General features: G+C 46.4%; 1 protein-coding gene and 1 long non-coding RNA gene across 5 annotated transcripts in view; one reads left to right on the top strand and one right to left on the bottom strand.

Moving 5' to 3' along the window:
• Window positions 1-627: 627 nt before the first annotated feature.
• LOC120866968 lies at window positions 628-3,957 on the bottom strand. 2 transcript variants are annotated; one of them, XR_005721783.1, is made up of 2 exons: window positions 3,613-3,957; window positions 628-3,056 (listed from the first exon to the last, which is right to left on the bottom strand). It is a non-coding gene; the product is annotated as an uncharacterized LOC120866968 (long non-coding RNA). The 2 variants fall into 2 exon arrangements; XR_005721784.1 differs by having other exon boundaries at window positions 3,617-3,957.
• A 270-nt stretch (window positions 3,958-4,227) lies between these two features.
• The window catches only part of TLK2 (tousled like kinase 2), a 126,249-nt gene continuing 120,294 nt past the window's right edge, over window positions 4,228-10,182 (top strand). For 2 of the 3 annotated variants that reach the window (XM_040245037.1, XM_040245035.1), the window contains exons 1-2: window positions 4,228-4,699; window positions 6,521-6,606. In XM_040245037.1, coding sequence (XP_040100971.1) covers window positions 6,526-6,606 — 81 coding nt within the window. In that variant the 5' untranslated portion in view covers window positions 4,228-4,699; window positions 6,521-6,525. The remainder of the gene's footprint in view (window positions 4,700-6,520; window positions 6,607-10,182) is intronic. The other variant, XM_040245036.1, reaches the window with a different exon arrangement.

Raw genomic sequence — 10,182 nt, 5'->3', positions numbered from 1 at the left:
TCGAACCTGGGCCCCCTGCATCGGTAGTACAGAGTCTCAGCCACTGGACCACCAGGCTAGTCCCACTACTTCAACTTTCATTAGAGCCACCCATGGGGTTAGGTGTGCAGGCCACAGTTTTCAGATGAAGAAGCTGAGAGGTGAAGAAATGGGGTTTGAACCTAGTTCTGTGCGACCACCACTATCCTGACGTTCTACATGGCCCTGCCCACCAGAATTTCTGGTGGGAATACCGCCTTCCCCAAATCCCTTATTTCTTCACACCATTAGAAACCTTCAAGGGTAGGGGAAGAAGAACATAAACAGACAAGGTGCCTTTTATATTTTTGTCTACTGGGCCCTCCCCTCCCCTCATCAAATGTAGTGCTTTCTTTACAGAGACATTTTTCCTGTTTGCAAGTCCTTTTTCTGTCATGAAGAAAACAGCCCCATGAGCGACTCAGTACATTGGCAGCCTGGTTTCTGAAGTGAAACTGTGTGCTGCCAAAACAATCTAATGACAAATGTAGACGTCCTTGGTAGAAACATGAGGTTTGAGGACCATTTATTCGGGGATTATTCTGTCAGGCACACACATCATCTCATTTTGTCCTCCAACAGCCCTGTGAGGTGTTTTTTTTTTTTTTTTTTCTTACTCTTCTATGGAGTTGATTCAATTAGAACCAAATAGTTGTATTTTTCAATAATTGTGTGCAGGCTCAGCTGTGTCCAACTCTCCATGCACTATGATCTGTCAGGCTCTCCTGGCCATGGAATTTTCCAGGCAAGAATACTGGAGTTTCCATTTCCTCCTCCAGGGCTTGCGAAGTTTTAACACCATTTGATGGGTAAAGAAACTGAGGCTTAGAGAAGTTAAATATCTTGCCTAAGGCAACACAGCTGGTAAGAGGCAGGGCCAAGATGAAAACCAGGGCCCTGGACCAAGAGTTTGTCCTCTTAGCCAACATATTGCAGGCTCCTTTTAGAAAAGGTGCACGTGAGGGTCCCCTACTTGGTAAAACATGCCATAGTCTTTTCGCTGAAGATGGTGGATATTATGAAGCATTTAAGAAGATTGTGGACATTCATTAGTTGTGGTACAGGTGAAAGGGCCAAGAAGGGCTAAACTAGGTTTCTCCAGTGTCTTTCTCAAAGTATCTCCCATGAGTATGAGAAACCACCAACCAACCAAAAAAATACCAGGGTGGTGGTTCAAAAAAATCAAATTAGAAACCAGTGGATACCCCAATCCCTCTCCTGGAGATTGTCTTGTGCGTATTATACACTTCAGGTTCTAAGTAGTACTGAAATAAAGGATTCTACTTAACTTTAACCTAGAGTCCTGAGGACCAATGTACATCCACTCCCTTTAAAGCATTTAACCTGTTGAAACCTGCAGAACACAGCTTAGGGAATGCCAGCTCCCTTGTCCCTTCTGTGTCTATGAATGTGGACCCGGAGGACTTGTCATATGCTACCCTGAAGGCAGGATCAATGGGAACATCTAGATGAATCCATGTTTGAGCCTTCTGATAGCAATTGGGCTTTTGCATGGGGAGTGTCACCATTTGCCAGCCTTTGAGAAGCTGAGTTTCACAAAGTTGCTCTGTGAGCCAACACACTTTAAACAAGTGGGTTCATGAACCCAAGGTTAAATTATATCATGAGAACCACTGGACAACAACAAAATCATCCATCTATTGTTTCTTTTTTCTGGTTGTTAGTATTTGATATTTTCACTTATATGCTTATGTGTGTTAGTTGTTCAGTCGTGTCCAACTCTTTGTGACCCCAGGGACTGTAGCCCGCCAGGCTCCTCTGTCCATGGAATTTTCCAGGCAAGGATACTGGAGTGGGTTGCATTTCCTTCTTCAGGGGATCTTCCCGACCCAGGGATCGAACCCAGGTCTCCTGCATTGCAGGCAGATGTTTTACCATCTGAGCTACTAGGGAAGCCTAGTAGTTTATATGCTTATAAACAGAAGCATATAAGAGGGTATCAGAGGATGAGATGGCTGGATGGCATCACTGATGCAATGGACATGAATGTGGGCAAACTTGATGGAGATGGTGAGTGACAGAGAGGTTTGGCATGCTGTAGTCCACAGGGTCGCAAAGAGTTGGACAGGACTGGGTGACTGAACAACAAACAGAAGTACACCATTTTTGTGGTAAGCAAATTCATGAAATTCCTATGAGCAATTCCGCTCGGGATGAGTGTTAGATGTGGAGTGGGCTATGAACAGACCTATGATAGTGTCAGTTTTCTGACATGCAGGGAAAAACACACTAGGCAAAGTGAAACAAAATCTCGTCTTTTCCTGAATTTCAATGACTAGTTTTATTTTTATTTTTTTCATAGTTACCTCAAAAAATGGAATCATAGCCCTTTAGACCTGGAAAGGACTCTGGGAATCCTCTGGTCCAAACTCCTTCACAGATGAGGTTGGCGAAACTTGAAAGGTTAGGTAACGGGCCCAAGCAGTTTGTCTGTGGAGAAGCTGGCTGGAGCTCAGCTCCAGCTCTGTTCAGTGTTCTTTCTCTTAAACTCTTCTCTTTTGAGATGTTCCAGTGTCATTTTAAGGACTTACTCTTTTGATCATTCACTGTAAGGACAGAACTTGTCTCAGGTGCTTTTCTTTTTTGAGTTGTAGAGGAACATACTCTTGGTTCTTCTGCTCCCTTGATAGTCCTTTACCTTGCCCTTTTTCCTACCCTCTGCCTGGAACTTGCTGTCCCCCTCCCCTTCAAACACGGTTATCTATCAAAATATGTGTGCAAGGCCCAACCTGGCTGGGATTTGAAACAAGGTGACTCTTGGCTGAATGGATTTTTTTCTACAGTGCTTGAATGTGCCCAAGGATTTTGAAGGCTGAACAACTAACAATAAGTAAACTGCCATCCTTTACCCTTTCAGCAGGTCTGTGTTCCATGAATACAGGAAGAATTAAGAGTAAGGAAGAAAGAAAGGCAGAAACATCATCTGAAGCACTTGCCTACCCCCTGGAAAAGTTCAAGGCTCTTGCTCATTTTATGAATTTTCCCCAAGCCACACGTTGTCATACATCTTCAGACATCTGATCAAGGAAGCATCAGAGGAAAATAAAAAGTTGGGTATCTGCGTAGCAGTCAGTGTCCTGGCTCAGATGTAGGTGGAGAATGTGATTTTTTCTCTCGTGCTGGGCGATCAGAATGGGAGCCTTCTGTGAAGGAAGCCGCCTAGCTGAAAGAGCTATTGCATCCTGGCCTATTTCCCATTCCTCGGTAGAGAGGGGCAGGCCTGTTTTCCCCATTCTAGCACTTATTCTTAGAGCTCCCTAAGTACCCAGGAGAGCCTTGTTTTTAATCAAAGGTTGAAATGAAACCTCCCCCAGGGCGCACCGATAGAGTCCCTTTGGGGCAGCGCCCCCCCAACTCCCGCCTTCCGAAGGGCAACACTGTGGTGGGGGTGGGGGCTCAGCCTTGATCCCAGAGCACCACTTGACCCTAAGGACGCCCTGCCAACCAGGTACGTGGAGGTGAACCTCTGTCCACTTTCCACGGCGCAAACGTGGATTTGGGGAGCGGGACGGTGAGTTTGGAGCGTGGCGGGGCGTGGGAGCTAGCCAACACGGGGAGACACAGCCAACTCACTAACTGGGAGTCTCCGGGGAAGTTCGGGCGGGGTTCGTCGGCTCACGGCTTTCTTCCTCTAAAATCCATCCTGGGCAGAGCAACCTCACTTCTCACCCAAACTCGTGGAGATCAGGGATTAGGCGGGCGCAGGGTTCGGCGAGGCGGATCCGGGAGGCACCCGGCCCAGGCAGCGAGGCCCCTCCACCGTTGGTCCGCGACCCAGGGCGCCGGCCCAACCGCTCGACTGGGGCCGGTCCCGCGGGGCGGGGGCCGATTTTACGAAGACGGCTGCGGGGTCTCCGGGACTCCGGCCCAGCCGGGTCAGACCTCCCCTCGCGTCGCGGTGCGTCCGTCGGCGCCGCCCGTCAGCCCGCCCTCAGCCGCCCGGCGAGGCGGCGGCCTCCTTCGCCTGCGCGGGGTCCCCTGGTTAACCCCTGCCCGGCAGGCCGGCCGCTGATTGGAGGAGGCGGGGCGCCGGGGCAGCGGGGACCCCCCCACCTTCCTCGTCCCCTCCCCCTCCTCCCCCACTGTCGGCACTTCCCCCACCCCCCCAGGACCCCCCCTGCCTCCCAACCGTGCAAATCTCGCGAGGAAACACGCGGTTTCACTAGTGTGTTTACACCGATCACTACTAATCCGGACCGAACCGATCCGGATTAAGGGGCCGGAGGCGGGTCCTGGGCTCCAGCGGTTCCGACCCCCCCGCCTTCCGCGCCGCACCCGTGTGGCCCCTAGCCGAGCGGGCCCCCACCTCCCGGCCGGGCCTGGGCCCTTCTGCGCCTCCCTTGGCCTTTGTCCGGCGCCAGGAGACCGGTCCCGCGCCCCCCGCGGCCGCCCGGGCCCGGGCCCGCGTCAGGCGCCTGGCTCTGTACGCGAGCCCGGGGATCTGCGGCCTCCGAGGCCCCCCTCCCCCGCCCGCCCTCTCGTGGAGCCCAGCGCCGGCGGCGGCTGCCCGGGCGGGGGGTTGCGGCGCTCAGGAGAGGCCCCGGCTCCGCCCCGGGCCTGCCCAGGGGGAGAGCAGAGCGGTCTGCAGCCGGGTCGGGTCGGGGCCCCTCCCGGGAGGAGCGTGGAGCGGCGGCGGCGGCGGCGGCAGCGGCGGCGGCAGGTGAGAGGCTGAGCCCCGGGCGGGGGAGGGCGCCGGGCCTGAGGTATTAACCGTCCGGGCGACCCTCTCGGCTGAGGAGGCTGCGGCCCGGGCCCACCCGGGGGCCGGCGCCGGGCCGCAGCTCCCCGGCGCTGAGGCGGGAGGGGCTTCCCGAGGGCTGCGGGTCGCCGAGGGGCCGGGTCGAAGATGGGAGAGGCCCAGGCGGCCCCGGCCTGGGAGTGGGGCTTGCGGCCGGTGGGGAGATGGGGGCACCCGGGCAGCTGGAGGCCCCGGCAGCCTCCCGGGCGCCCCCGAGAGCTGGCCCGCCCTCCCTCCGTGACAGGTGGGCCTGGAGTTGGGGAAAGTTTGGAGCCGGCGGGAGACGAGGGGCGCCGGGACCAGGCCCCATCGCTCCTGCTTTCCGGCTGTGGGCTACAGGGAGGATCCCAGTCCAAGGCCCCGCTGGAATGAGACTGAGTGGATCTTTCCTTAACATGAGTTGACATTAAATGGAATAACCACTGGGGCGTCATTTTCCGGGCCAGGCCTGGGGATGGAGGTTTAGGAAACGTGCCGAGAGACCCTGGGGCTTGAAGAGAGGCTGCAACTTCTGCCATTCCGGCCTCGATTAGGGCAGGGCGAGACTCGAGGAAGGCCACTTAGGGAAACACTGTCTCAATCTCTCTTTTTTTCTTTTTCTCTTTTCTTTTCTGAGGTACCTTTCTACCCTTCTGAGAATTTCCTAATTCCCTCTCTAACCTGCACTTGTCTGTGTGGGTGAAACTTTAATTTGCCACCCTTTCATTCCTCTTTGCCCCAGGCTCTCAATCCAGGAAGGGAAATGAAACTGGAGGCTTTGTAGGGGTTGTTACTGAAAATTGTGGAGTTGTTAGATTGCAGAGGGACATGTTTAATTCATGTTTTCAGTGAACTTTTAAATCATGCCAATCATTCCAGTAGCTATTTAGTAATATGTTCAAAGGGGTTGTAGGTAATGGTATATGTACCTTTTCTACTTTTAATATTTGGGCGGTTTCCAATGCGTTCTGCAAGAGTTGATTTCTTGCAAACGATGGAGGTATTTGCTGAGAGTAGCCTGTGCATTAATTGGTCGTGGAAGGAGTTTAAAAATGGTGTCCTCTTGCCCCTCCCTGCTTGGAAGGAGTGCTAAAAGCAGATGTCTAGAGCAACCTACTGCTCCAGGGAGTGGCTGAGAAAGATTTTGTAAAGGGGTGGTTATGGAGCCATACTAATTTCCTGAGTGGATGCAGGTTGAAGGTTTTACCATAGGTTCTCTATTAAAATGAAGTAATTAATTCCTTTTTTCATGCTCCTCAGAGAAAGGAGGCATGATATAATAGCGTTATTTTAAGTTATTAGTAGCTTCTGATTCATGCTGTATTATTTTGAAGTTATTATTAATGATTCATATTTTTAGTTTAAGAACTAGTTCCTGTGTGTTTGGGAAGGAAATATCCTTAAGTACTTACCTAAATTCAAAGGTTGATAGAAGAAATTTTCTTCTTTTGTAAGCTAGGCTTTGCTCAGCTTTTACAGAGATTATATGAAAGTTTTGAGGGGTTTTTCTGCTGTTAAAGTCAAATCAGAACTAGTTAAGAATAAGTGACCCTCAGAAGAAGACTTTTGAGCCACTTTGTAACTTTAAATGTATTACTATTTGATATAGCATCTTTTGGTTTATTACTTGTATGCTATATTTATTTGAGGTTTACCTGTATGTGAATATTCTGCAAAATAGTTACTATGCATTTTGTTGTACCCAAGAACTGGTTCTTCATGTTTTAGCTTTTGTGGTCTCACAACCCACTTTTTCTTTTTCAGTAGAAATGATGGAAGAATTGCATAGCTTGGACCCCCGACGGCAGGAATTATTAGAGGCCAGGTTTACTGGAGTTGGTGTTAGTAAGGTGAGTAAAATGATGATAATGAACACTGCTCATAGCCAACTTTAAACACATTTAAAAACAAAGAGCAAACTGGATGGATCATACAGATACATTGAAGGGGAGATCTGGCTCACAGTTCCAGTGAACTTTTAAATCCTATCAGTTGTTCCACTCAAATATTTAACAGTACTCTTGAAGGTACTCTGTATGGAAATATTTACTTCTTTTTACCCTCTAATGTGGGAGAGATTTCCCGTGGGTCTATTGCAAGGATACTAACAGGATGTGTCTCGATTCTATGCCACATTTTGTCAAAACTCCTCAGTCACTCAGACAAAAACTGCTAATGAAAAAGTATTGGCATAGCTTCATTACGCTGGGCTTTTTGTATGGTTACGTATAGAGTTTTGAAAAACACGCCCCTGCTATGTCACCTCTCCAGATCTGCAGTTCAGCAGATTCCTCCTGATTGTACCCCAGACTCCTTTTCCTTTGCTCCTATTTTCCCTTCTTGTTCACTGTTTTTGTTCCAGTAGCATCAGATCAGGCCCCATTCATGGGCAGTGTTATGGCTTCCTGTGCATCTTTATGAAACTGCTGCCTCACCCCTCTGCTCTGATAGGAGGGCTTTAGAACAAAGTATAAAACCTATTTATGATTTTAGTACAATATGTAAGATATATTTGTGATGTTTTGTTTAAAATCTTCACCAATCCAAGATGTTGTTTACTTGGACCTGAGACTAGAGAATTTTTTATCTTTGACTTCTTCCTGTACTTTCCAAGAAATATTATTTCTCATGGCAACTTGGATCTTAGTCTCATGCTTAGTCTCATGTTCTTCTTAAAGGAAAAGGTGTTTATCAGAGTTTAGTCAGAAAAACTGCTTTGATGAATGTCATAATTTTGGTGGGCTGGAATAACTTGATCGTCTTTGTTCATTCAATAGATACTGAATACCTGCTGCATACTAGGCATTGTGCAGGATGTTAGGGATGACACCCCAGTACAGTACTTCCAAGCCCTTACTGTTGAGGGGAGCGTGGCATAGAGGATAACTGGGATGGGAGCTGTATTAGACCTGTGGTGAGCTCTAATCGGAACACAGGATTTGTTACACATTTTGTAATTCTTGGTTTCTTGGCCTCTTTAATTAAGTAACTGACTTTGGTGGCACTTTAGAGCAGCTGTGCTCCTGACTGTTGTCATATGTTAGTTACATGTCTAAATTCTATATGTCTAAATTCTCTGATCTAGGTGAAGTAGCTTCACCTGTACTTGAGTAGTATATTTGAGTGTTAAAGTGATCTCTGATTCAGTTGATTGCCTAATAATGACTTTTGCTGGTAATTCAGTAAAAGTCTTGTATCCAAATCTGTCTATTCAAATGCTCACCCACTGAGTAAGAGTAAGTTTGTATTCAAATTGTATACTGTTTAAACTAATTGAGCTTTGTTAGAATGCTTTTCTTTCCTTCTGGTTTTAGGTTCCTGGTAGCTGTATCCAAGTATACTTTCCATGGGGTAGAGCATAAGTTATGGGAATGAGTAACATTGTGAATTCTGCTGCCCAGGCCCAGCTAAAATCATGTAACTGAGGTGTCAAAAAACTTAATCTGTTTAATAGGAGTTCTGCTTTAATATATAGAAAGAAGTTCATTTTTATCCAGATGTTTTTGTATCATTAATTGTGTTATTTTGAAGTTTCCAGTCATGATAAGTATATTGATTACAATAAATCTGTTATTCTTGGACCACTAGGAGGGTTTTTACCCATAGCAAAGAAACTTGAGGGGTGGGGTGGAAAGCAAGTAATTATCCTGTAGTTTTGTGTAGTTAGGAAGAGAAAAGAGAAAATCTCCATTTTGTCGGACTTATGCATGCGAGCCATTGTTTCTTTCAGACTGCCTTTGAAATGGATTGGGGAGGGGACCATGGTACTGGGAAAAAAGGTGCTTTTGGATAGACGCTTCCTTCAAGCCTGAAACTCCTCATTATGGGTCATCATTTCTCAGTGAGGATGTCGCTGTGTTGATGACAGCTTTCAGTTTTGCAGAGATCATGAGTGCTTTCAGCCCTTGGAAGTGGGAGAGCAGAGTGGCTTTCCTGTGACAGTGCCATCTAGTGGGGCTGGTGCAGCCGCATGGCTGTCTCTTGAGTTTCTCCTAACTATTCATAACATTTTCAGTACTTTTTGATGTCCATAGAAGGAAGAAAGTTGGTGCCACTGTGGATTCTTTCTTAGTGGACAGGATGTTTTAAGTAGCTGCAGTCTTTGAACTTCCTGGTGACTGTCCATCTTCTGTCATGTTGCCTTGAGTGTTTTGCACCTGCAAATCAGATACACAAAACTTAGGCAAAAGAAAATGGCCATGTCGCCACGTTTATTGCTTGCAGTATTTAAGTTACTCTTTGCTTATATTTAGGTTATTTGCAAATTAAAATTTTTCTTTCACATTGCATTTATGCACATTAATTTTATATTTAATGTTTAATTTATAATAACGAGTAAAACAGAAGCATTTGTTATGTATTTTGGGATGTGCCGTGTGGTTTTGTTTAAGAGACTGATGTTTTCTATCATCAGTGAGTGGGTAATAGAGGGAAGGAACCTGACATGCACTGTGAAGCTGTAACTGACTTTCCTCCTCTACTCTAGCTGCCACTTTTTAGCACTACCTGTAACCATTCTCTTAGCATTTTTGAGATGATAGGTTAATTGAGTTATGAACCTGCTTCTTCATGTCTTATTGACTTGGCATGTGAATGCTGCTGCCTTTTTTTTTTTTAAGAGCTCTTCCTTAAAGTACTAGATAATCCACTTCCAGTAATGTGAAACTGACTACCTTGTATTTGTATGTTTTCAATGAGAACTTAGCACAGTTTATATTCCCTACTCTCTCCCCTTTTGACTGCTTAAATACAGGTAGTCTCATCTGTGTGATTCTGGAGACTGTAAAGTAGGTGGAATTCTGCCCTTGCGTGTACTATTTATCTGTACCTAGTTGACTTTTAATGCTAATATAGTAACAAATACTTCCATAGTATTTTCTGTGTGCCAGATACTGTCCCAAGTACAAAAAAAGCAGTAAGTGAATTTAGATCTTTCCTAATAGGGATACTAGTCTTAATAAACATTCCTTCTCTTTTTATGAGACGTGCTGACTGATGCCCAGTGCATTGCTCCCACCAGTTGATTAAATCGACTCACCAAGGACCACTTTATGACAACTTGCACTTGTGTTATAATTATATGGCTCAGTACAAAATTGTGATAACAATTGACATAAAATGAAAGAATTGTTGATTCTGTGAAAACTAAGTTATCTACCTTGGAAAGACTGAATATAAAATGAGGCAATAAGGAGATAACTATAAAAATTTATTAAAAGAATTTTTTTTAACCTGGAAGAATTCTTCATTTAGATACTTGGCAAGTATCTTAAAAGTTCTTGCTTCACTTTTAAAGAAATCGAAACTGAAAATAGAAGATGATGCATTATGGGTGTGGTTTGTGTAAGACAGTGTGAAACTGCAGTCAGTAGGTCTGTAACTAAACAGGCCTATATCAAAATATTGGCAACAGAATAAGCGTTTCT

This window comes from Oryx dammah, unplaced genomic scaffold (genome assembly GCF_014754425.2).
Source record: "Oryx dammah isolate SB20612 unplaced genomic scaffold, SCBI_Odam_1.1 HiC_scaffold_8, whole genome shotgun sequence".
Classification (NCBI taxonomy): Eukaryota; Metazoa; Chordata; class Mammalia; order Artiodactyla; family Bovidae; genus Oryx; species Oryx dammah.
Note: the sequence above shows the minus strand (reverse complement) of the source record. Positions and strands in the feature narration are given on the sequence as shown.